This window comes from Hemiscyllium ocellatum, chromosome 18 (genome assembly GCF_020745735.1).
Source record: "Hemiscyllium ocellatum isolate sHemOce1 chromosome 18, sHemOce1.pat.X.cur, whole genome shotgun sequence".
Classification (NCBI taxonomy): domain Eukaryota; kingdom Metazoa; phylum Chordata; class Chondrichthyes; order Orectolobiformes; family Hemiscylliidae; genus Hemiscyllium; species Hemiscyllium ocellatum.
Window position 1 is genome coordinate 60312853 of NC_083418.1, and position 27961 is coordinate 60340813.

Consider the following 27961-nt stretch of genomic DNA (forward strand, 5'->3'; position numbering starts at 1 on the left):
CGTTCAGGGGTCAACACAGACACTGGCAGACTTAAGAGGATATTTTAGGATCTGTGGTATAGATGCATTTCAAAAGGGGCGGAATGCTACAGGACACCTGTCAACTGATTGATACAATCCATGCTTTTAAAAAAAAACAAAAGGCAAGTCAAAACAGACTCAGCTGTGTGTAGAATGAGCCAGTCAGAAATAGGGGGATGGTTTGAGTATTTAGAGATAGTGACTCAGTTCTACAGAAAGTAACTTTGGAATTTTAGTAAACAAACTAAGAAATGGCAGATGAATTGAACAAGCATGAGTTCTTGCTATGTAGTATACAAATACTATCCCAGATATATGAAATCCGAAAGAGGGGGGAGGAATTCCAACAAATAATCACTGGAGAAGTGATACTGAATGAATTGTTGGGACTGTAGGCTAAGTGCCAGGGTCTTGATGAATTGTATCCTAGGGTCTTAAAAGAAGTGACTCGTGAGAATTGATTGCATTAGTTTTAATTTTCTAAAATTCCCTTTAGGTGGGGCTTGGTCTCATTCTGTTGGAAGGCCACAAATGCAGTGCTTTCATTTAACAAGGGAAACCGACAAAGCAGGAAATGATAGGCTGAACACTTGCCGTAGGGAAAATATTAGAAGCTATTATTAAAGGAGTTAAACCATGGCTTTGGATAAGTTCAAGGTAATTGGGCAGAGTTATCAAGGTTGTGTGAAGGGGAAATCTTGTTTAACATTTTCTCCTTGCATTTCCTGAACGCATTTGAAAAGGTAACTGCAAACAAAAGTTCAGGCATTAGGGCATCATATTGGCCTTGATAAAACATTGGCTAGCTAACAGGAATAACTGGGACAACTTCTATTTGGCAAGCTTATAATGAGCTATGCTGGAACCTTACTGTTTAAGTCATGATCTAAAATAAGTGATGGAAGGCATGGGTAAATTTGATAGGGTGCAAGAGCGATATAGGCTGAGAGTGGGCAGAGACACGTGGGAAAATATGAAGTTAGCCACTTTTATTTAGGAAGAATAAACTAAATTTTGGTGCATTTACTTATGGTGAGGGTGGTGTTGGGGATGCAATTGGATAAGGTTTATGCTTGCTGTTGTCCCTGAAAGGACATCGGAGAGTGTACTAATGACACCTGCATGCCATAGTTTTTGAAACTATGTACTGCCTGTACCTAGTTGCCCTTTAAGGTGATTGTTAGCCACCTTTATTGACCTGCAGTAAGTGTGCTGTAGGTACACCCTTGGTGTTGTGAAGTACACCAGTCCAGTGATGAAGGAACAATGTATATTCTAGTCAGGCTGATGAGAGACTAGGGGTCACATGCAGCTCTTTCCCTTCTAAGTGGGGGGTCATTTGATTCTGCTGAAGGTGAGTAAACAACCTGTTCATGTCTGTTTCCATGAAGAGCTGCCTCTTGTAAAGTACTGGAGCATTGTCAGTGAAAATCTCTTCAGGGCAAAAATGAAAGACTGGCTTGAGGGGAAACCTTAATACAACACACACAGAAGCACAAAAGAAAAATACTGCTGGATCCTGTTGAGCTAATATTTTGCCATGAAATTACTTTTTGTCTTTAAAAACAATTTAATGCTCCATTTTTCACCTGTTAGGGAAGATGATTGGCTGTCATCTGCAGTCGATTTGTTGGAGTTCCTCCCAGACCCCTCAGTAGTGGAGATCAGCAGGAATCTTCCAGAACCATCCTCCGATATAGACCAGTGTAAAGTGGTGTTCTTTGATGCTATTGCTAAGTATTACAGTCAGACCAAAGAGCCTCTTCTCACCAATGACTACTTTGACATACATACAGGAATTGCAGAGCTGCTTGGTAAGTATGACTCTTAATTGTAACAAATTTCACTAACGGAAACAATTTGCAGTGACCAGGAGCAGAACAGTAATGTTGTCATAAAGTTGTAAAATTGGTACTGGAACAAACAGCTAAAATCTTTACAATTTTAGAATAATTGTGGTCTGTATTTGTGTAGAGTTGGATCAGTTAGACTGCTGTAACATTTTGAAAGGTTTTGTAAAATCTTTCAACATCAAAGTGACACCCTGAAGTTCTGTTTTTAACAATTTAATTCTGGGATTCTTGAAGTTTTAATTGTTCAAATATCATTATCACGGCCTAAGGCTGTTTATATATTTCAAGGCACTCCTTTTCAAAAAAAAAAGCAGAGCAGCCATCTGCAATGCACTGGCTAGTCATTAACGGTCTTGGCGATGAGTATGATTGTCCACCTGGGAAGTTCCATGTCACTGGTCCTGGGTTCTGTCCTTGTACAGCTGAGCCCAGTCCAAGAGCAGCTTCTCTGACACATTTTTATAGGTGTTTCTGGGAGGTGCAATTTAGTCCTTGGCTTTGAGATTCTTGGCATTCCTTCATTCCTTTATCTTATTTCCTTGGCACCAAGTATTCTCAGTATTCATTTCACACAGGAGTTTCCTCCAAGTCAGTTTCTTCTGAATGGGGGTCTCCCATGTGTTGTATTTTATTTTAGAGGGAAGCCTTCAGGGAGTCTTTGAAACGTACCCTTTTTGTCGTCCTCTTGTTGAGTGCCTTCCTTGAGCTAAGCAAAGATTTTTATGGTTGAAACTTTGACATTCTAAATGTTTTGGATGGCACTGGCTAACTTAGCCCTTGAATTTGGGCAGTACACTTTACATGTTGATTTTCTGTAAGGCACGTTGTGACATCAGAGGATGTAGTCACTGTTGTAATTAGGGGCAACTCAAAATTTACAAACCCTAAGGTCCTGCAAATTGGTTGAGATAAATTTAACAGGTCTGAGTACCAATTGATTATTTCAATGGAAACCGTCAAAAACTGCACAAGTTGACACTTTGAATTGGTCACAAGATAGCATTAAATTAATGATACAATGCTGGCTAAACTCCAAGTTTAACAGCATCTGTGAAGAGAAGCAGGGTGAGCATTTAGAGTCCAGTCCAGTTCTTAAGTGGAGTCATCCTGAACTCTAAACAATGTCCCTCTCTACAATGCTGCCAGACCAGCTGAGTTTCTCCAGCACTTTGATTTCCAGCATCTGCAGTAATTCTGATTTGAGTTAATGATATTTAGGTTGGTCTATTAGAACCAGTACAGCTTAACCCTATTCATAACTGGGAAATGCCATTCTCATCCACCTTTTTTAGGGCAGCATGGTGGCTCTGGTTGGCAGTGTCAGGGAACCAGATTTGATTCCAGCCTTGGGCACATGCTTGTCTGTGGCGATTGCACATTGGGTTTCCTCCCGCAATCCAAAAATGTGCAAGTTAGGTGTATTAGACTTGATAAATTGCCCATTAGTGTCCAGAGATGTGTAGACCAAGTCATTGATTTATTGTTACATGTACTGAGATACAGTGAAAAGTGGTGTTTTGTGCTATACAGGCAAATTGTTCTGCTATCCTAATGCACTTTGTACAGTACAGAGTGCAGAGAGTATAACCAGGGTGGGAGGGGTCTTGTACATTGGTGGCTTTGCTGAGGGAGCAGGAAATACGTAGATGGAGTCTATGGATGAAAGGACTGGCTTGAGTGATGGATTGGACTGTGTTCACGACTCCAGTTCCTCATGGTCTTGGGCAGAGCAATTGCTGTACTGTGCTGTGATGCATCCTGCTTGGATGCTTTCTATGGGTGCCTGTATAAAAATTAGTCCTTGTGGATATGCCAAATTTCCTTAGCCTTCTAAGGAAGCAGACATTTGTAGCTTTTTTGACTCATTGACACTGGTGGACCAGGACCGATTTGTTGTTCACTCCCAGGGCCTTGACATTCTTGACTCTTTTTCACCTCCCTCCAATTGATGCAGACAGGGGTGTGCCCACCAATTCACCTCCTGAAGTCAATGACCACTCCTTTCTGATGTTGGAAATATTGTTTTTTATACCATGCTGCTAAGCACTGTTTCTTTCCTGTATTGTCTCATCATTGTTTGTGATCGGACTTGCAATGGTGGTGTCAGCAAACTTGTAAATGGAGTTGGGGTGCAATTTGGCCACAGTAATGGTGATATAAGGAGTAGAGGAGGTGGAGTATGCAGCCTTGCAGGGTGCTGGTGTTGAGGTATGTTGTGGAAGTGGTGTTGACACTTTTGTATTCCTGACCCATGGACTGCAATCAGGAAGTTGAGGATCCAGTTACAGATGAGGCAGCTGAGACAGGTCTTGGAGTTTAGAGAAGTTTGTTTGGAACTATGGTCTTGAAGGTGGAACTGTAGTCAATAAATAGGAGTCTGACTTTTTGTTATCTTTGTTATCCACATGTTCCGTGGATGATTGTAGGCTAGGGAGATAGTGTCGAATGTGCAAACTGCAAAGGATTAATGCAGTTCAGTCGGCTGAAGTTCATGTGAGCTATGACTAACCCCTCAAAGCGCTCCATAATTATGGAAGTCTATCTGTGTCTCGAGCTGAGTTTGGTATTGCCAAACTCTTGGTGTTTCTGGTCTTATGAAGGTCATACTTGGGTTACCTGTATAGTCAAGGTTGCCTGTTTTTCTCTTTTGTGTACCTCCAGATGTGGGCTTCAGTAGGACATGGATCTCCAAGTTCATCCATGATTTCAGGTTGGGGAACATGTGGATTAGCTTTGGCATGCAGTCTTCCACACATTCTAATGAAGTCTGTAACAGTAGTGGTGTATTCATTTAGGTTGGCTGTTGAGTTCTTGAATTTGGATCAGTCTGCTGACCCTTAAGCCCTTCTGTTGCCTCAGACCGATACTGCACTACTTTCTGTACTGGGACCTCGTGCTTCAATTTCTCCTCGTAAGCCAGGAAAAGCCTCAGTGTTGTGATGTGAATTTTTTTTTTGCCAAAATGTGGATAGTATGGAGAGTAGACGTTATTGTTTATATAGCAATGGTCAAGGATGATTGGAATTATGGTGGGATGGGAGACATGCTGATTGGTATTTTTGGTAGTAGGTTCTTGGGTGGCCTGGTTGAAGTCACCAGCTATGATCAAGGCCCTGGGGTTTTCTGTCTCAAGACTTTGTAGCGTTTGACAAGTACACTCTTCACTTCTGTATGAGGTAGGGTTAGAGTGCAGATTCTGGGTGGAATGCTGTTTAGCAGATTGGTGTGGACACAGGCGAAGTGGATTCTGATTCTTTTGAGCATGTAATTTCTTTTGTCTCAGTGCTTAAGGGTAGTGGCTAATACCAGAATTTGCAGACTGGTATTTAAGTGGTACTTTAACCCTGGTGGCCCAAGCTGCAATTGTGCCCCAGTTCTTTGACCTCCTATCCAGGCTTTGTTAATAATTAAATATAACCATATGGTTTCAGGAAAAACTGCAACGTTTGCAATCAATGTATCTCCACTAGGATTACATGAATAAACAGGGTGTGTACAACCTGTGTATATAATTCCAAAGTATGGTTGAGAATTGATTGGGCACCCCAACAATTCACCACCTGAATGGTTGGCAATAGTTTCCCAGATCACAGTCAAGTTTAAAATTAGCTACTTCTCTTTATAGTCTCTCTGACCTTGTTTTATTGGCTCCTTTGGTATGATGAATAACCTGATTTTTTGAATGAATATTCTCTCTGAAATGTAGGATATGCATCATTTAAGGATGAGCATCCAGCATAGCAGGAATTTCTAGTTTTTTTTTACTTGTTCCACTCCCATGTTGGGTCATTATGCAGCATGTTATAGCAACAACAAAATACTGTTCCTGTGCTTACTGGAGATAATTTGATTTGGAGTGAGGCCATTAGTCAAAATAAATAGTTAGCATTTGGACACTTGGCTCCTGAGTAACGCCTACTGGAAACAATGTTCTCTGCATTCTACCGGAACTTCCTGTACTATTTGCATAGGATGTGGACATCACTGGTTGGGCCAGTAGTTAGTGTTCATCCTGACTTGAAAGTGGCAGTGAGCTCGCTAGCTTGAACAACTAGTTCAGCTAGTGTAATTAGAAAGGGGTCTCAAGATTTTGTTTTGAACTAGTGACCGTTAACGAATGGCAATATAGTCTATAGTTAGATGTTGGCGAGATGTCCAAATGTATATGAAAGCAATTTGCATCCTGTTTTTAATGTTAGTAAGCATTCTATGGTGCTTCTCGAGCAATTCAAAATTGGGTGAGATGTTTGGTCAAGTGACCAAAAGATTACTAAAGTTTTTGGACTGGTTTAGGGAGGAAATTAGAACTTGGGATGGAGACAACATTTTTATTCACTGTCACAAGATTGTGTTGCTGAAAAGGCCAGTATTCACTTCACTGGAAGTATAGTGAACTGCCTCCAGTACAATGAGGCCACATCAGAAAACCTGTTGAGATTTAACCATTTGAGTTGTACAGATTAGATTGGGTATTTTCCTAAAACTGTACATGAAGCGATTGAACTGGATGTGTTTTTACAACACCCAACAGTTTCATAGATAGTTACTGTTATTAGTTTCTTATTCCAGACAGATCATCTTTTTGAATTGAAGCTTCCCAGATGTGGGGTTTGAATCATGTCCTCTGATCATAAGTGACTACTCTTCAAAAAAATGCATATTTGGATATCCAGCATTGAGACAACCAATCACTAAATGCACTATGTGAATGAAAGTAGTTTCTCTTCTATTTTTGTTCGTGTGACATTCAGTGACTCCAGCATTTAGACTCTCTTCACTGTTAAGTGATTTAATGCTGTTGTATTTCTGGATTCAGTGATATTGAACATCTTTAAAAGACATTCTTCAGAGGGATTTTGTTTCTCTGTACCTGCTATTCTGGAAGTGAGGGAATGGTCAGGAGTTAACTTGAAAGAAATTCTTTTTGTTAATCTTGAGCTACAAGTGCATTGCTTTTTGTAAAGCCAAACTATTTTCAACCCATAATCTAACTTTGTTAAATAGACAACATCCAAAACAACTCCCCTTTTTGGAGGGGAATACTTGATTATTGGATTGTGTATGTGTTCATGTAATTTTAAAATTCTAAACTTTCTAAAATATCATTTTCTAATTGTTTGTTTGAGCTTGAGAAAGTGCTAATTTGTTTTTTCTGCTCCATTGGCAACCTGGTCTCCAACTATCTAGAGCGCAAGATCTAGAATCCAACTTTCCTAGCTATGCCCTGTTCCCAGCAATCTTTGCTGTTCTTGACCCTATCCAGTGTCCCCTTGAAGAATCTATTTCTGATCTGTGCAAATTTGTTTTGGTTGTGATGTCCATTTTTGCATTAGTTCTAGGCTGGACTAAATCTTGCAATGAGGGTGTTTTTTTTTTAGAAAAAGCAAGTATTAATCTCTGCTTTTTGTCTTGGTATTTAACTGAAATCTACAATTTAAATTTTGAAATTCCCATCCTTCATCCTTGTGAAGACTTTATTTTCACTGGTGTTAGGGCATAATCAAAGAAGCAGCACAAACTGGTTCCTCACGAACTGGGTCAGAAATGGTTTTTGTTGGGTTTGCATAATTTAGCCAATGTCATGTGAATTATGGTAGTGCTGAAGTTGGGTGACTTGGATGTACAGCATTCCCTAAATGATGGGAAAGATGCTCTGTTGCTTTTGTGTTTAACTTAGCTTCCAGGAATTATTCTTTTGCTAGAGGAGAAATGTTAGTTTTGGTGAGGATGTAGTCACTGACTAAGCTGTATTCTATTCCTAAGACCCAACATAATATGGTAATTAGTAAGGTTAATAAAATACATAATTTTTAAAGTAAATGAGTGAAATAAACACCTAAATAGAACTACTTTCAAGAAAAGAAGGCACAAAACCAGAAACAATTGGCCAGTTAATTTAACACTTTTTTTTTACAGAAGATGTTGCAATTGGTTAAGGAGGTTTTTAAAACTAATCAAGAAACACCTCCATTATTTGGTGTAAGGAAAAATCCATATTTTATCTAATGATTAGAGGAAAGGATCAAGTGCTGAGGACTAAAAGGAAACTGGTCAAGATATATACTTTGATTTCCAGATGGTGTTTTGATAAGGTGCTGTAAATTATTGTGGAAAAATATTTTAATAATGTAAAGGGTGTCATTAACATGAATAGAAGATTTGCTAGCTGAAAATAGCATACATATAAACGAGGTGTTTGGCAGGTTATAAGTTGTCTGGATGTTTTGGGGCCTTATTTGTTTGCGTACATCAATGACTTAATCATCTGCAAATTTAGTTACAATGCCAACATCTAAGGCTGGTAACAAAATATGTTGTGAAGAAAATGGAAAAAGGTTGCATATTGATCAATGTTGAGGGATTGGACAGAAAATGTGCAGGTTTGGCAAATTGGCCATGCTAAATTGCCTGCAGTGTTAGATGAAGGGGTAAATGTAGGGGTGGGTTACACTTCGGTGGGTCGGTGTGGACTTGTTGGGCCAAAGGGTCTGTTTCCACACTAAGTAATCTTTTTAAAAAAAAATCTGGCTGAAGTATAATGGAAAATGAGAAGTTGTGGCTCTCATTTCTTGAAGTGGAAAGACTGAAGAAGCAGTGTTCTTGATTTTGACTTAAGGTGGAGAATGACTGCAGAATTCTAATGTGCAGAAAGATTAGATGTTCTTATGCATGAGTTGCTAAAATGTGGTATCAAGGTACAGTAAGTGATTAAGTTGTCCAATGGGATGCTGTCCTTAGAAATTTTATGTAAGTTTTACACTTCTCTGGAACAAGGTCACATCTTGAATACCATCTGTAGTTTTGGTCTCCTTAGACAAAAGTTGTCGTAAATGAGGAGGTTCTAGATTTTATTCCTAGAATGAGTGGGTAGTTTTGAGGTTTGGACGAGACTGGGTTTGTTTCTACTGGAATTTGAGTGCTTGACTGGACTTTAGTAAAGCTTTTGACAAAGTTCTGCATGGTAAACTAAATAGCGAAGTTATTTCTAGGGCCTTTTTAGAAAAAAATTATTTGGATGAGGACATAAGCATCGTAATAAGTTTTGTAGATGACACAAAGATTGGCAGATGGTGAAGAAAGTTTTAAGATGGTCAATGGGCTGAAAAATTGCAGATGGAGTTCAGTTTGGATAAATGTGAGGTATTGTATTTTACAACAAATAAGGGCAGGCCATATATTTAAGTGGTAAGATATTGGGTAGTGTTGTAGAACAGAGGGACCTAGGGGTGCTGTTACATAATTGAGTCATAGGTAGATAGTGGTTTAAAAAGACATTTGGCATGCTTGTTGTCTTTGTTCAGTCCTGTGAATATGAGTTGGGAAGTAATGTTGAGGCTGTACAAGACATTGAGGTCTCCTGGAATATGATGTCCAGTTCAGGTTGCCTAGGCATAGGAAGGATATTAAGTGGGGAGAGGGTTCAGAAGCAATTTCAGGATGTTGCTGGGTATGGAAAATACTGTTATATAGAGCCTGAATGGGCTGGGACTTTCTTCACCTGGAGTGTAGATTTGAGAGGCAGCCTTCTAGAAGCTTAAAATGAGGGGTATGGATTGAGTTAATGATGGTTGGTTTTTTCCCTAGGATGGGGTATATCAGGACTGGGATACAACTTTTAAAATCTTTCTTCTCACCTTAAAGACATGAAGGGTGAATTTTCTCTAGATGGTGGCTTGTGTGTGGAATGAACCTCCCAAGAAAGTGATGGATGTGGGTACAAATACAAAATGTTTTGCATGTTTCAAAAGTACATGAATAGGAAAGGTTTGGAGGAATACAGGCCAGGAGCAGGCAGGTGGGGTGAGTTTTGTTTGAGATTTAGACCAAAGGATCTGTTTCTGTGCTGTATGACACCTGAAGTGTTTAAGATTATGAATAGCCTTGACACTCTAAATGTGGAAAGCATCTTTCCTCCTGTGGTGGAGTTCAGAAATACATTTGGATCAGCTGAGCTTATTACATGGCAGAGCAGGTTCAAGGAGGTGAATGACACTACCTTTCCTGCATGTCAACTAGCTAACGTTTTTCAAATTTGAACTTTCATTGCCTAGATTAGTAGACCTGACCCCTCTAGAATGCGATTTCAGTCACATTTTAATATACTTTAAAATTGGTAACAAGGGTGCAGGTTTCCTTTTCTAGGAAAAAGCCAGGTGTAATGAGAACTTCAGGGCAACAAGTAGTTAGCATTTGGAACACATTTGTGTTGGGAACTCATTCAATGGATTGTCTGTCATTTTTCTTCAAAAATTTATCTAATTTTGTTTTTGAAAGACTCTCGACCCTTAGTCCAACTTGTCTATGCCAACCAGATATCCTAACCTAATCTACTCCCATTTGCCACTACTTGGCCCATATCCCTTCATGCCCTTATTCCTATACAAATAATGTAATTGTACTGCTCCTCCACTTCCTGTGGCAGCTCATTCCATACACATACCACCTTCCATGAAAAATTTGCCCCATGGGTCCCTTTTTTTAATCTTTCCCCTTTCATCCTTAACCATGTGCTGTAGTTTTGGACTTTTTTCCCCTCCCACCCATCTGCCAGGAAGACTTTCTCTATTTATCCTATCCAAGCCCCTCAGATTTTGTAAACCTCAAGGTCACCTCTCAGCCTCCGATGCTCCAGGGAAGACAGCCCCAGCCTAATCAGCCTCTCCCTATAGCTCAAATCCTTCAACCCTGGCAACATCCTTGTAAATCTTTTCAGAACCCTTTCTAGTTTCACAGCATCCTTCCAATAGGAAGGAGATCAGAATTGCACACAATATTCCAACAGTGGCCTAACCAATGTCCTGTATAGACGCAGCATGACCTCCAACTCCTGTACTCAATACTCTGACCAATAAAGGAAAGCATACCAAACACTGCCTTCACTATCCTATCTACTTGCAACTCTACTTTCAAGGAGTTATGAACCTGCACTGCAAGATCTTTGAGCAACACTCCCTAGGACCTTACCATTGTGTATAAGTCCTGCTAAGATTTGATTTCCCAAAATGCAGCACCTCTCATTTATTTGCCACTTCTCAGCCCACTGGCCCATCTGATCAAGATCCCATTGTAATCTGAGGTAACCTCCTTCGCTGTTCACTACACCTCCGATTTTGGTATCATCTGCAAACTTACTATCTATACCTCCTTTGTTCATATCCAAATCATTTACATGCAAAGTAGTGGACCCAGCACCAATCCCTGTGGTACTCCACTGGTCACTGGTCTCCAATCTGAAAAACAAACCTCCACCACCACTTCGTCTTCTACCTTTTTGAGCTAGTTCTGTATCCAAATGGCTAGTTCTCCTTGTATTCCATTAGATCTAACCTTGCTCACCAGTATGCCATGGGGAACCTTATCAAATGTCTTACTGAAGTCATATAGATCATATCTACCGTTCTGCCCCCATCAATCCCCTTTGTTACTTTTTCGAAAAACTCAAATTAAGTTTGAGACATGATTTCCCATGCACAAAGCCATGTTGACTATCCCTAATTAGTCCTTGCCTTTCCAAATACATGTACATCCTGTCCCTTAGGATTCCCTGCAACAATTTGCCCACCACCAACATCAGACCCACAGGTCTGTAGTTCCCTGGCTTGTCCTTACCACCTTTTCTTAAATAGTGGCATCATGTTAGCCAACCTCGAGTCTTCTGGCACCTCACCTGTGACTATCAACAATATAAATATCTTAGCAAGGAGCCCAGCAATCACTTCCTAGCTTCTGAGTTCTAGGGTATACCTGATCAGGTCCTGGGGATTTACGCACCTTTTAATGCATTTCAAGACACCCAGCACATCCTCCTGTAATTTGGACATTTTTTAATATCACCATTTATTTCCCCACGTTCTTCCATGTCCTTCTCCACAGTGTAAACTGATTCAAAATACTCATTTAGTATCTTCCCCATCCCCCCTCCCCCTATCTCCTGCAGTTCCACACACAGATTGACCTGCTGATCTTTGAGGGGCCCTATTCTCTCCCTAGTTACCCTTTGTCCTTAATGTATTTGTAAAAACCCTTTGGATTCTCCTTAACTCTATTTGCCAAATCTGTCCTGCCCCCATTTTACCCTCCTGATTTCCTCAAGTATACTCCTGTCTTTACACTCTCCTGAGGATTCACTCGATCTCTCCGGTCTGTACCTGACGTATGCTTCCTTCTTTTTCTTAACCAAAACCTCAATTTCTCTAGTCATCCAACATTCCCTATACCTACCAGCCTTCCCTTTCACCCTTACAGGAATTTACTGTCTTTGGACTCGTTATCTCATTTCTGAAGGCTTCCCATTTTCCTGTGAACATCTGCCTCCAATCAGCTTTTGAAAGTTCTTGTTCAATACCATCAATTGGCCTTTGTCCAATTTAGAACCTCAACTTTTAGATCGAGTTTATTCTTTTCCATCATTATTTTAAAACTAATAGAATTATGGTCACTGGCCCCAAAGTGCTCCCCCACTGATGCCTCAGTCACTTGCCCTGACTTATTTCCCAAGAGTAGGTCAAGTTTTGCTTCTTCTCTAGTAGGTACATCCACATTCTGACTCAATTATTTTGTACACACTCTTAATGAATTCTTCTCCATCTATACCCTTAACACAATGAGAGTCCCAATCTATGTTTGGCAAGTTAAAACCTATATTATTCTTACAGATAACTGAGATCTTCTTACAAATTTGTTGCTCAATTTCCTGCTGACTATTAGGGGTCTATAATACAATCCCAATAAGGTGATCATCACTTTCTTTTTTCTCCGTTTCACCCAAATAACTTCCCTCAATGTATTTCCAGGAGTATCCTCCCTCAGTACAGCTGTAATTCTATCCCTTATCGAAAATGCCACTCCATTTCCGTTTCCTCCCTTTCTGCCCTTCCTGTGGCCTCTGTATCCTGAAACATTAAGCTGCCAGTTCTGTCCATCCCTGAGCCACGTTTGGTGTAATTGCTATGATATCCCAGTCCCATGTTCCTAACTATGCTAGAGTTCATCTGCCTTCCCTGTTAATGCAATAAGCCTGAAATAAAAGCAGCTTAATTTCAGTCCTATCTCCATCTCTGCTTTCTTCCTGCTTGCCCTGACTGTTTGACCTGTTTCTTTTTCTCAACTGTACCAGGCTCAGATTGATCTCTTTCCTTGCTATCTCTCTGGGTTCCACCCACCTTCTTACTAGTTTAAATCTTCCTGAGCAACACTAGCAAGTCTCCCTGCTAATATACTAGTCTCTTCCAATTCAGGTGCAATCTATTTGTCCTTGTACAAGTCACTTCTACCCCAGAAGAGATTCCAATGATCCAAAAATGTGAATCTATCTCCCCTGTACCAGCTCTTCAGCCACGCACTCATCTGCTCTATCCTCTTATTCCTTCCCTTATTAGCTTGGAGCACTGGGAGTAATCCAGATATTACTACCCTTAATGACATTTTAAAATTCCTGCCTAACTCTCTCTTCTCCTTTTTTCAGAATCTCATCCTTATCTCTTCCTATTTTGTTGGTACCAACATATACAATGATCTCCTGCTGGTCCCTCTCCCCTTCTGAGAACATTCTGCATCCTTGACCCTGGCACCAGGGAGGCAACACCATTTTAATTTTTCGCTGCTGGCCGCAGAAATGTCTGTCTGTGCCTCTGAATAGAGTTCCCTAACATAATCGATTGCTTGGAACTTGGTCAGTCTTGATACCAGAAACTTGGCTGTTTGTGTATTTTACAAACATATGGATTAGGAGATGTAGACTGACCACCTCTTGAGCCTGCACCCCCCGTAAGGTCATGACTGATTTGATAATTCTACTTCTTGCCTGTCTCTGTTCCCTGTCATTCACTTGCTTATACATGGCCAACATGATTTGTTTTCAATCTTTAGTTTTTATAAAGTGTTTTCACAATGCTTCCCATATGACAAATTTCACCATTATGTTCAGCATGGACTGGTTGGACTGAGTCGTCTGTTGCGTTGTGATTGTATGATCTCTATTGTTTGTGGAAGTTGCTGTTCAAGGTAGCTGGTGCACTTCCTACATTACAATTGCACTTCAGAAATACATAGTTAATTGTGATGCATTGTAAGACACTATTGAAATGTAGTATATTTTTGATGCTAAATAGTGTTCCCAGATTGCTTAAGTTACAAATCTTAGGTTGGATTGCTATACTCTACAGGATATTGGCTACAACCAAAGTATTTTAATACCTTTTTGAAATATCGATTTGAGAAATGTCTAAGCAATTTGAATAGTTCTGGTCCATATTGTAGAGGCATTTTGCAATAGGTGGGAGTAAAATGAAAAGAGGAAAGTACCACTTTCTGCTTTGGATCAGTCTACTCTGGTGACTTTGTTTTATGGGAAGGGAGACATTCTGTTCATAATACTTAACTCTGAAATTGACAGAGTATACCAATAGTAGGGCTAATCGGCCCTTCACTAATTCTGCCAGATATACATGGTGTTGGCATTTTCTGGTTTAACTAGTGACTCCCAGTTGCAATAATTTGCATGTACAGCCTTCATGTCACGTGAGTGTGCCTGATCAAAATTAATTTCATTGGCTGAGTACCAAGCATTCTTGAAGACGAAGTTGACCATGTTAAACAGCAATATGAGAGCTACTTCAGTTTCCTTTCTTCAAACGATCGGGAGAGCAAGTGTCCTGACCAATGGGTAGAGATTTGGTAACAGTGACTAGCCAATATAGCCAATGTTTGGCATTTGTGGCAGAATCCCTTTTGTCAAAGATTGGCCTCTTTATATCATGCATCTTGCTGATGGCTGAAGGCAGCTCACCTGATATTTTGTTTGTCTTCCTCCTTTCATAGACTGAAGAATGCTGAAATTAATGTATAAAGGAAGGACTGTTTCCTTTTTGTTCTGGGAGTTTCCCTGGACACACCCCACAAGCGTGGCAGAGTGTTGAGGGTTTCTCCAAAGCTTGTTCTGTACTGTGCTTAATAAACTTTTGCTTGGAAACAGAAGTTGACATATTGCAGTTGCATCAAATGCGTTAGAACCTCAAAAAAAAACTTAATACCCCCTCAGCCTCTGAAGCTCCAGGGAAAAACAGCCCCAGTCTATTCAACCTCTTTCCCCAAAGCTCTCATCCTTCAAAGCTGGCAACATCCTTAAATCATTTCTGAACCCCTTTCAAGTTTCACAACATCCTTCTAGTAGAGAGACCAGAATTGCACACTGTATTCCAAAAAAAAATTTGGTCAGATGTCAATTGAGATCACAGGTAGAAGATCAATGTCCTCATCCCTTCAATTCTAATGCTTCATTATAGCATTAACAAGTTAGTTGTTTAACATGTTTTACAGGTTGGATAAACAAGGGGCTTCCAGAATTAAATTTGCAATGTTTCTATGCAAAAGTCAGCCTTGACATTTTTCCCCAGTTCCAAACTTTTCTAAACTTGTCTAGAAGAAACTGCATTATTTCCACTTTCAATCACTGGGATTTGAGCTTGGGGGAAAGAGGCTGAATAGACTGGGGCGTGCAATTCTGGTCTCTCTACTAAAGGATGTTGTGAAACTTGAAAGGGGTTCAGAAATGATTTAAGGATGTTGCCAGCTTTGAAGGATGAGAGCTTTGGGGAAAGAGGTTGAATAGACTGGGGCTATTTTTCCCTGGAGCTTCAGAGGCTGAGGGGGTATTAAGTTTTTTTAATTGAGGTTCTTATGCATTTGATGCAACTGCAATATGTCAACTTCTGTGAACAAACAAAATTTTAAGCACAGTACAGAACAAGCATTGGAGAAATCCTGAACACTCAACGTGTTTGCGAGGCACGTCCCAGGGAAGTGCTCTGAACAAAGGAAACAGTCCTTTCTTTATACAAAATCTTTACATCACAGTCAGTAATGCACACGAGATGACTCAGTCACGTGCCACTTGACACAACGCAGTGATCACCTCACCTCTAGAGACTGTGTGTGTGTGTGTAATGCAAATCATCCCTTTTATGGCCAAATCTGGTGTGAATCCTATTTTAACTATAGCGAGTAGTCAGAATTTCCACTAAATGTTTTTTTATTTCTGTATAGGGGATGAAAATGTAAGTAGACGACAATATAAATGGCTCTTGAATAACTAGGAAATAGCATTCAAAGTCATTTGTATGGCCAAGAGATGGAAATGTAAATTCCTTACAATCTAAGTCAGAGGCATCCCACTCTATCCTCAGGATATCCAATTTCCTGCAGATCAGCAGAGCAAATTAACTCTTTAATATCTCCAGGGGATCCTAACTTTTAAAATCATGAAGGACATAAATTGAACAGTCTTTTCCCTGTGGTAGGGAGTCCAGAACTAGATGGCATATGTTTAAGGTGAGAAGGGAAAGGTTTTAAAAGGGACCTTGTGTGACTTTTTGCAGAGGGTGATGTGTATGGAATGACCTACCTGTGGAATTGATGGAATCTGGTTCAATTGCAATATTTTATTTAAAAGGCACTTAGATGGGTCCATCATTAGGAGGGGTTTAAGAGGGATTTGGTCCAAATGCAAGCTAATGGGATTAGATTAATTTAGGATATCTGGTCAGCCTGGATGAGCTGGACCGACGGATCTGTTTCCATGCTGTACAGCTGTGGTTCTTTGTTATAGAGTCACTCATCCTCTTGATTACAAAGATCTTGACCAGTTTATTCCACTTCTGAATATGGACTTGCAAGTACTAAATCTTCTTGTGTCTGCATGGGTTTCCTCTGGATGCTCTAGTTTCCTCTCTCTCCAAAGATGTGTAGGTTAGGTGAATTGGCCATGCTACATTGACCATAGTGTTAGGTGCATTTAGTCAGAGGGAAATGGGTTTGGGTGGGTTACTCTTCGGAGGGTTGGTGTGGACTTGTTGGGCCAAAGGGTCTGTTTCCATACTATAGGGAATCTAATCTAATCGTTGTGGTCTCGGACTGCTGTTGGCATTAAAGTTGATGTCTCTAGGGTGGGTGCCATAGGATTGGGGCAGCATGAAGCCAATTCTATTGCATTTTGTGGCTGCTTTTGGTGCTTGAAGACTTTAATAGAAAATGTCTGAGTTGCAACATCATGAACCCTTATCTTGAATGTGCTTTGCAATCTAAAGCTAATTTCTGGAGTCTTCAATGGAGTTATTTACACTCCAGTCACTTAGCATTTATCCGATAATTTTCAGAAGCCACTTTTTGGCAAATTTAACCTGTTTTTAAAAAGTATTCTACTTTCCTACTGTGAACAATTTGCTATCAAGTGGAAACAAACCAGCCTTTTTTGTTTTCAAAGATTTTAACCATTTGAGTGAAAAGAAATTGCTGTTCTGTATTTTAATCTGCCACCCTTTCTATCAATTAATCTGAATTTGGTCTCTTTTTTTTTACCAATTTTGGTCTACTTACCATCCAGTCCTTTATGATCCATTTTTAAATTTAATTTCACGAACTTTCTCTTGTTCACTTACTCTCTGGTTCCCTGGGTCAGCTTGTCCTTTCCTAGATAACTTTACAATCTAGATACTAGTCTCTAGTTTTTGTTAGGGAAAATATCCTCGACACATTCTACCCCTTAACCTCAAGTTACAATTGCAAGCCACATAGTTATACTTCAGTTTAGATTTTTAATCTTTACTAGTGCTGGTCACTAGGATTTGAGTGCGTAATCTAGGTTGTGACTTCAGCCAAGTTATTGAAACTGTGATTTTTAAATTGACACATTTGACCTGTCTGATCGGGTGGATATAAATATTCCTATAGAAATATTTGGAGTTTCTAATGTTAAATTATCACCAGTACTATTTGTGGGATTGTGGTGTAAATAATGGTCTTTTATAATGTTAATAGATGTTAAAGCATCAGATTTTAAACAATTTTGGGGGTATCCATGTAAATACATATTCTGATTCTTCACCAAAGACTCTTTTTTTTCACAAGACGGAGGCTGAATGCTACCATTGACTTTTTAACCTTTCTTTTCAATGACTGTTTTTAATTAAAAATACCCCATCCATCCTCCCTTTTTTTAGTTGAAAGCATTTTTATAATTTACAGTGGAAAAACAAGGCTATTCTCCATTCTAGTGACTGAAGTGGTTTGTCAATGGTGCAGCTTTGTATGCCCCCATTCTAATTAATATTGCTGCTTTTCTCACTAATGCTTTGTTCACTTTTTTAAAGTGGCATTCTAATGCAATCAGTGGATTGGGGGGGGGGGGGGGGGGTGTCTTCAGTTTTTTGAGGGCGCTGTCAACAACTAACTAACAGTAAAACATTGTTCTATGTACGAGAACAATACATCTACTTTTTTCCTTTGGAAGTTTAAAAGTATTTTCAGTTGATCATTTAAAATGAGGTTTTAGTCTTCCAAATAAAGAACTCTAACTACAACCAGGGCAATTCAAACAGTGGGCTTTACTATAGAACATAACAGAAGACTGCAATTTATTAAGAATTTTATTTGGCTCCTTGCATTGCTTCCTTGCTGAAATGTTTCTATAAATCTGGGTATCTTTTATTTTGCCCACTATCACGTTCTGAGGATGTACTGTGACAATATGCCTTTTAAGAAGGATTTGTTCTGGCTTTCCTGAAAGCAAGTGTTGTAAACCTGGAGGTGAGTAGTTTGTTCTGTGCATAGCAGTGTAGCTTACTCTTTTTTTGGTTTCGTTTTCAAGTAGACAGTGGGTGAGTCAAGTGCTCAGATCTCGTGTTTGCAGGTTTGCTTTAAGTTTGTGAGGCTGAAATTTTGGAAGAAGTTGTGGAAGATGTTGTGAAAATTGAAAGGATTCTGAAAGAATTTACAAGGATTATGCCATGGTTGGAGGATTTGAGCTATACGGAGAGGCTGAACAGGCTGGGGCTGTTTTCCCTGGAGCATCAGAGGCTGAGGGGTGAATTTGTAGAGGTTTACAAAATTGAGGGGCATAGATAGGGTAAACATAGTCTTTTTTTCCTTGGGGTCGGGGATTCCAGAACTAGAGGGCATTGGTTTAAGGTGAGGGGAAAGATACAAAAGAGACCTAATGGGAAACTTTTTCATGCAGAGGGTGGTACGTGAATGGAATGAGCTGCCAGAGGAAGTGGAGGCTAGTACAATGCAACATTTAAGAGGCATTTGGATGGGTATATGAATAGGAAGGGTTTGGAGGGATATGGGCTGGGTGCTGGCAGGTGAGACTAGATTGGGTTGGGATATCTGGTCAGCAAGGACAGGTTGGACCAAAGAGTCTGTTTCCATGCTGTACAACTCTGACTCTAAGTTACTCAATAGCTAATCAGTAATTGATATATATTGCTTTAAGTATTTTTAGTTAAGCCAATTTTTTTGTCTATTTTAATCGTAGTGTAAGCATAGTGCTTTGCTTAAAGCCTACTAGTTTGACCAGTCAAATTGCATCTAGAACACAATGCCTTACACTTACTTTTAAATAAAGTTAGGATCTAGACAGTCTTTTGGGTTTTAGTCTGGTCTGTAACAGTGCCAAGATTATATTCCATTTTAGGTGGAGGCAGGGGACAACTAAATCTTAATTACTGTTAAAGGATATCCCTTTTGGGTGATTCTTTAAATTTCAGGCTGATGTTTTGAGAACAATGAAACTAAGGTGGATAGATGGAGTTGGGATGAAAATCAAAATCAGTGGTAAAATGGACATGTTTTATGGCTAACTTTTTTTCCTGTGATCCCAAAAATAGTGGCTGAAACTCTGGCTGAGCTTTTGCATCTGGCCAGTAGATGTGGAGGCAAATCATGGTGCCCATACTGCCTTTGACAGAAACTGAGCGTGGACTGGGATCTTGCTCTTCAATTTATTGGAATTGTACACTTTTAATACATTTTAACTTTTTTTTTGCAGTAAATGGAAAATCAGAACCAGCACTAGAAGCAACACAACTGTGTCTAAAGCTTATGGATTCCAGGAATCGGGAAGAGCTAAGGAGATTATTGAATTTCATGGCTGTTGCTGCACAGCCTACATCTGTTACCTTACAGAAAGGGGTATGTGTGTCCTCTTTTAAGGGATTAACACGTTAATAGACTCATTCAATTTTAAGGACTTCTGGAATTAAAACTAGTCATTTCAGTAACTCCAGAAACTATCTGGAAGAGTTCTTAATTTCATAATGTCATAGGTGACGTCATAGGCAATCTCAGGATTGCTACCAGTGCCATGTGCAAGTCAGGAAGAATGATAGAATAAGCAGGATGAATGTGTGGCTTGAGAGGGGGTTCAGATTTTTGGACATTGAGACTATTACAAATTGGATGGTCTTCACCTGGGCTGGACTGGAACCAACATCCTTGGGATGCTCTTGCTAATGTTGGGGAGGGTTTAAACTAATGTGGCAGGGGTTAGGAACCAAATGAGGTTAGATGACAGGAAGCAGTAACTAAAGCCTGTCAGCAATTAAATAATGAAGTCAGTGTGACTAAGGGGAAGAGGAGGCAGGGAGCAGATGATTAACACAGGGATTGATGGTCTGAGGTGCATTTGTTTTAATGCAAGTATATTAGGCAAGGTGAATGAACTTATAGCTTGGATTAGTACCTGGGAGCATGATATTGCTGTTACTGAGACTTGGTTGAGGGAAGGGCATGATTGGCAACTACACATCCCAGGATATTGACGCTTCAGTTGGGATAGAGGCAGAGGTAAAAGGGGTGGAGGAGTTGCATTACTGGTCAAAGAACAAAATCATCACTGTGCTGAAGGATGGCACTATATGGAAGACTCTAGCAGTGAGGCAATATGGGCAGAGCTCAAATAGGAAGGGTGTGGCAACAATGTTGGGGTTGTACTACAGGCCTCCTGACAGCGAGCGTGAGAGTGGTGCAAATATGTAAACTGATCATTGAAAGATGTAGGCGCATCAGGGTGGTGTTGATAGGAGATTTTAATTCACTTAATGTTAGAGATCTGGATGGAGCAGAATTTGTAAGGAGCATCCAGGACTGTTTTCTTGAGCAGTATGTAAACAGCCCAACTTTGGAAGGGGCCTTACTGGCCTGGTGTTGGGAATTGAGCCCAGCTAGGTGGTTGATGTTTCAGTACAGGATTACTTTGGGAATAGTGACCACAATTCCATTAGTGTCCATGAGTATTCTTTTTTTTTAAAAAAAAAGTGGTACTAAAGGAAGTGCTAAATTGGGGGAATGCCAACCATACCAAAGTTCAGCAGGTACTAGGGGATGTAGATTGGGAGCAGTTGTTTGAAGGGAAGTCCACATTTGATATGTGGGAGGCTTTTAAAGAGTTGAGTAGAATTTGAGAGATATGTTCCTGTGTAAATGAGGGATAGAAATGACAAGATTAGGGAATCATAGATGACAGGTAAAATTGCGACTGGCTAAGAGGAAAAGATGCTTACATAAGGTCTAGGCTACTGAAGACAGATAAAGCTTTTGAAGAGTATCCGGAAAGTAGGACTGATCAGAAATGAGGAATTAACATGGCTAAAAGGGGTCATGAGATATTCTTAGTGAGCAGGGTTAAGGAAAATCCCAAAGCCTGCCTTTCATATAAGGAGCAAGAGGGTAACTAGAGAGCGGGTTAGCTCACTCAAGACAAAGGAGGAAAGTTGTGTGGAGTCAGAAAATAGGTGAGATTCTTGTACTTTGCATTGGTATTTACCAAGGAGAGAGAGTGATTTTGAGGTTAGGAATGATTGTTGAGTAATCTGCCAAGTTGGCAGAAGGAGGGAGGAAGTTCTGGGTATTCTAAAAGGCAATAAGGTGGACAAGTGCCCAGGTCCGGATAGGATCTACCCCCAGATTACTGAGGGAAGCAAGAGGAAATAGCTGGGGCTTTAACAAATATCTTTGCAGCATCCTTGATGGGTGAGGTCCTGGAGGACTAGAGAATTGCTAATGTCCCCTTGTTTAAGAAGGGTAGCAGGATACTCCAGGCAATTATAGACTGGTGAGTCTGATGTCATTGTAGGGAAGCTGCTAGAGAAAATACTGAGGGATAGGATCTATTCTCATTTGGAAGAAAATGGGCTTATAGTAATGGGCAACATGGTTTTGTGCAGGGAAGGTCATGACTTAAAACCAGTAGAATTCTTTGAGGAGGTGACTAAGTTGATTGGGGGAAGGACTGTAGATGTCATACAAATGCCTTAAAGTCCATGTATAAGGTTCCCCATGATAGGATGATGAAGGTGAAGTTGCATGGGGTCCAGGCTCATCTCTCTAGATGAACAGAGAACTGGCTGGGCAGCAAGAGACAGTAGTAGTGGAAGGGAGTTTTTCAAAATGGAGACCTAGATTGGTGGAGCAGCAAATAGTGAAGGGGTCTGTCAGAGAATACACAAGAATATAGATAAGATTGGAGAGATGGGCAGAGAAATGGCACATAGCATTCAATCCTCGCAAATGCAAGGTGATGCATTTTGGAAGATCCAATCCAATACAGTAAATGGAAAAGTCCTGGAGAAAATTGACAGATCTTGGTGTTCCCTGAAGTTGGCAACACAGGTCAGTAAAGTGGTCAAGAAGGCAAATGGCATGCTTTCCTTTATCAGACAGGGTATTGAGTACAAGAGGTAGGTCACATTACAGTTGATAGACTTTAGTTTGGCTGCATTTGGAATACTACATATGGTTCTGGTCACCACATTACCAAAAGGATGTGGATACTTTGGAGAGGATCTAGATTGTGGTGCTGGAAAACACAGCAGGTCAGGCAGCATTCTAGAAGGAAAATTGACGTTTTGGGCAAAAGCCCTTCAAGAATAGAGGGGGTGCAGAGTAGGTTCACCAGGATGTTGCCTGGTATGGAGGGTGCTCTCTATGAAGAGGTTAAATAGATTAGGATTATTTTCAATAGAAAGACGGAGGTTGAGGGGGGGGACCTGAGTTGAGGCCTACAAAATCATAAGGTATAGACAGGTTGGATAGCAAGAAGCTTTTTCCCCAGAATTACTAGGGGTCATGAGTTCAAAGTGAGAGGGGAAAGGTTTAGGGGAGATATGCTGGAAGGTTCTTTTATGCAGAGGGTGGTGGGGGCCTGGAATGCATTGCCAGTGGAGGTGGTAGAGGCGGGAATGATTCACATCATTTAAGATGCATCTAGACAGACACGAGTGGTCATGGAGCAAAGGGATACAGAATCTTAGAAAATATGTGACAGGTTTAGATAGAGGATCTAGATCGGTGCAGGCTTGGAGGGCCAAAGGGCCTGTTCCTGTGCTGTAATGTTTTTTGTTCGTTGTGAGTAGTAACAATATAATACTCTCTCTTTCTTCCCCCAGGTTGAAGGTCGAATTGTGATGAAGAGGACTTTTGGTAAAGCCATTGTTTCTAATAAGAACCTTCCAAAAGGGAAAGCTGATCTCTTGGTTTTGTTCCTACTTGATCATCAGAAAGATGTATTTAAGGTAATAACATAAATAAGATCATGACTCAGCCATTCAGCCCTTCAGAGCTGTTATGTTTTTAATAAAATGTGGCTATAATTCTATTTTGCCACTAAGGACTTGCTCCTTGATTCCCATTGAGCCCAACAATCTCTCAATATCAACTTAGATATATTTCATGACCATATAAAACAGGGTTAGAAACATTCCAAAGATTTAAAACTCCCCAAGTAAAGCAATTGATCATGTTCTAAATGGCTGATTCTTTATCCTGAGACTGTGATCTCTATTGGTCTAAACTTGCCAAAGGAAGAAGTCTCAGTATCTACCATGTACAGCACCCCATTTATACTTTTTTTAATGAGACCGCAGATTTGCTGGTGGTTTTCTACATTAACACATGAGACAGTCTGTTTCTTTATTGAGTCAGATGCATAGGTGTTTATTAATAATGTTCACTAATGATACCTGATTTGCATGTATAATCTGGGTTGTAATAATCCAACTATTTAGACATATGGTACAGCTCTGGGACTGGTGGGACATTAACGTGGACCTCCTGGCCAGACAGATACTAGTACTGCACTATAATAGTCCTCCCAGTCGAGGTTGTGTGCTTGCTTAGATAGCAAGGATATTGTAAATGTAGTTGGCTGCAAGTCAGTATCCAACTGACTATGAATAGTGAAATCAAGACCTTTTTATTCTAGAGCATCAGCTGTCTTAGAGTCCCCCTGAGACTTGTGCAATAATACAACAATCACCTCTAACCCCAGAGAATATGGGCCAATTCTACTTTTATTTTGTCGTGGTGTCACTGGACGGTTTGTCATTTATTGTTCATCCCCAGTTGCCCTTGAGAAAGTGGTGGTGAGCTGGCAATTTAAACTGCTGTAGTCCATGTGCTATGTGTCGATTCAATGTTAAGGTGGGAATTCCAAGATTTTTGACCCAGTGACAGTGAAGGAATGGTGATTAATTTCCAAGTCAGGGTGGTGAGTGGCTTAGAGGAGAACTTTCAGGTGATGGTGTTCATGTGCATCTGCTGCCACCTTCTGAGATGGAGGTGGTCATGGGTTTGGAAGGAATTTTCAGGATTTTTGAATTTCTGCAGTGCATCCTTTTTGAATAGTACATTGCTAGTGAGTGGATGTTTTGTGGATATTGTGCCAATCAAGTGGGCTATTTTGTCCTGGATGGTATCAAGCTTCTTGTTGACTTTGTCATGTATGACAGCCCTCCCATTTCAGGAATTTGTATTACACTCTTGTGTAAGAGCAGAGTGATTATAAACTTTGGGTTTAATTCATTCCAGATTTCATGCAGGTGAATGTCTAAAGGGAGAGGGTCTACTTTGTTAATCTAACAATGCTAAATTGTAGCTGTCACTTTTTAAAAAATATTTATACTTTTTCCTTAATTCTGAGCAAACATGAAAATTTACATCTTGTATTTATGCAAAAGATCTGGAAGCATTTCAAATGCTTTCTTTATAGATATCCAATGCATATTTAATGTAATGTACAAAATAGTACATGAACATCAATGTCAACAGGAATAACCATGACTTTGTGATGTCAAATTATGACCAAACTGAATGATCTTTTCAGTTGGGGTGAAGGGGAATTCAAACTGACTTTGGCTGAAAACTTGGAATTTATATCTAGCTGTAGTGTCCCCTTCCTTCCAAAACCTAATAAGTATTCAGACTTTGATCTGGCATTGGGTGACAGGTCCTGACAGTCTGTTGCTAACTTGCCTCCAGGTATTGCTGACCAAGGTTCAGTGGAAGCATTCTGAAAAAGCAAGAAGCCACTTGAGAACTTAATGTGAAATTTTTTTTCTGGATTTGAATCTAAAACACTTTTTTTTTCCCTCAAATGTAGGGAAAAGGTGTACAGTAAGCAAATCTGCAGAAAGACTACATGCACTTCTGAATGCAATAGTCATTTTAATAAAACTAGTATTATTCACTTTAAAATATCTGATCAGGTCCCAGGATCATTGCACAAAATGGTGAGCGAGAAACTGATGTTCGTTCAACGTGGTGGAGATCCAGACCTTCACACGGGTAAGTGACAGCTAATTGATATGAGTAACTTTGCTGTTACTTCACAAGTAGTGATTAGCACCAATCCTAAGTGCACATTTATACAGCAGACAGTTTCAGTATGTTGCCTCTTAATGTTGTGGTTCACATTTGATGACCAAACTATTGTTCCTCTTTACTGTAAATGGCAGCTGGAATTCAGATGTAATATTTAAACCCCATACTTGCTGTCTGTAATTCTATTCTCCTGAGATTGTGCTGATAAGGTTCTCAAAATCAGTGGGAAAGCTGAATTGGAGTCTTCCACTCTTGTGCTGTTAACATCCATTTTGAAAAAAAATTATCAAAATTGGATCTAGAAGAATGAAGTGCAAGGAATAGGCTTGTTGCTTGTGGTTGAAGATGTGTGCAGATCTATCACCTCTTGTATTAAAGTGCCATCTTGTCTTGCATTACCTTTTTTGTTAATGCTCTGATACTTGACCACAGACTGATAAATGAGCTGCAGCATGGAAAGTGGAGAAGTGATATTCTAGTAGTAATGTCACGAGACTAGTAATCAGAATACCTAGGTTCGTGTTCTGGCAACATTGGTTCAAATCCCACCATAGCAGATGGTGAAAATTTGAGTTGAGGATGGGCAATAACTGATAGCTTAGCCAGTGATGCACACATCCATTAAATACAAAATTGAAAATTTACACTTCTTCCTGCAGAAGATCATAGATGTTTTAAGGTCTTTTGTTTACTTCTGTCTAATGCATGGTTCAAGCGGAGGCCAAATACCCTCTTCCACTTGAGGGTTAGTAGGCGATGGCCTAGGAAAGTATGTCAAACCCCAAAGCTAGGGATCTATGAATATAAATGATTAGATTTAATTCAACAATTCAATTGGCAATTGGTGAGAGATTCCTTCATCTATCACCTACAGTGGTTTAACTATGGAGCTTGCTATTAGAAGTAGTTGTTAAGATTCAAGGTATTGATTTTATTAAAGAGAAACGGGACAAATGTCTTAATTAGATAAGTCTAAGTGACTTTCTGTTACAAGCTGAGTTACTACGTACCTTGCATTAGTTCTAGACTAAACTTGGCAAGGCTTGGGTGGCACAGTGGCTAGCACTGCTGCCTCACAGTGCTGGAGACCTGGGTTCAATTCCCGACTCGGGGGACTGACTGTGGAGTTTGCGCGTTCTCCCTGTCTGTCTGCGCGAGTTTCCTCCGGGTGCTCCGGTTTCCTCCCACAGTCCAAGGATGTGTAGGTCAGGTGGATTGGCCATGCTAAATTGTCTGTAGTGTTAGGTGAAGGGGTAAATGTAGGGGAATGGGTGGGTTGCGCTTCGGTGGGTTGGTGTGGACTTGTTAGGCCGAAGGGCCTGTTTCCACACTAAGTAATCTATTCTAATCTAAAAGGCTAGGAATTTCATGCTTTCAAAGTAGGTTCAACTTTCAGTCTTTTTGATCAAGTTAACTTGGGATTTTTTTAGAACTTAAACTGTGCTCACAATGACTGAAGCTCATCTGGCTTAAAGGGATTAGAATGGTGAGGTCTGTATGCCAGAAGCTGGAGTGACTTTAAAAATGTAAAAGCAGCTAAATTTGCATCAGTTTGTTCAAACAAATTACAGCTGTCAAATATTCAATACATTATTGTGAATATACCAACTTTTTACAGTTCAGACACATTGGGTGTGTATACTTGGGCCTGAGATTCATCTTTCAGTATGAGGTGGTATTAGTTTTAAAACTTCAGGAGGTGGCAAACCAATTGGAGGGCTCTGAAATAAAACACACATCTAAAATCTTTGAGGATTACTGGTTTCTGTACTCCAGTCTTGTGATTTTAAAATTCATTAAAATTGAGATTTAAGTTTAGATAGAAAGTTTGGCAACTATTTAGAAAGATACTGTATAAAACTGATTATTTTGGTTGATGTCTTGAACTTAACAAGTTCTGTCCCTGCTAAGGAGTCTTCTGTAATTTCCTGGCTTCTCTTTAGGCCACACTTACTGTGAAAGACTTACTCATGCTGCATGTGAAAGAAACATGTGGAAGACCACTAGGCAAGAACTCTTATTGCTGCTTCAAACTATTGATGAAAACCCCAAGCTGTCTGCCAAAGAGAAAAAGAAGGTCCTCGCTCAGTTTAACAAGAGTCATCCAGCCATTTTTATTCAATATTTTTTCAATGTGTTGAGGAAATCATAACCTTGTCTGTCAGAGTTGGAGTAATAATTAATATATTGTGTATTACTAAGTTAATAAAAGTTTGAAGATTTTATACAAAATGTAAAACTTTGAAATTTATTTCTGTTTAGGCTGCTGTTCACTCTAAAATGCTTTCAAGTAGCTTTATTTTGTGTTTTTTCCTGTTCTTCTGGTTTTGATATTTAGATATCCACAGCAATGTGACTGTTTACTTTTAAAAACACGTCGTCACTAAATTCTGAATAGCACAAACCCTTACCTACCAGTCTGACGAGGATAACCAAGCAACTCCACGTTTTTTTTTTAAAAAAGAGACTCGGCCATGAGGAGTATTGATTGGTCACATTAGTAAGGGGCATGCAGCATCTAATTCCAACCTGGATGGGATCAGGATCTACTTGAACCATTGCTCTGCTGTGGTTCTCAACAATTACTGTAATAACGCATAAGTCACAATTGGACATAAGTCTTAAACAAGAACTGCTAGAACTCCAAACTTCAG

General features: G+C 39.9%; 1 protein-coding gene across 2 annotated transcripts in view; it reads left to right on the plus strand.

Moving 5' to 3' along the window:
* The window catches only part of depdc7a (DEP domain containing 7, paralog a), a 47800-nt gene extending 20261 nt beyond the window's left edge, over window positions 1-27539 (plus strand). For both annotated transcript variants that reach the window (XM_060838570.1, XM_060838571.1), the window contains exons 5-9: window positions 1618-1835; window positions 19699-19841; window positions 23096-23221; window positions 25193-25271; window positions 27251-27539. In XM_060838570.1, coding sequence (XP_060694553.1) covers window positions 1618-1835; window positions 19699-19841; window positions 23096-23221; window positions 25193-25271; window positions 27251-27459 — 775 coding nt within the window. In that variant the 3' untranslated portion in view covers window positions 27460-27539. The remainder of the gene's footprint in view (window positions 1-1617; window positions 1836-19698; window positions 19842-23095; window positions 23222-25192; window positions 25272-27250) is intronic.
* Window positions 27540-27961: the final 422 nt, after the last annotated feature.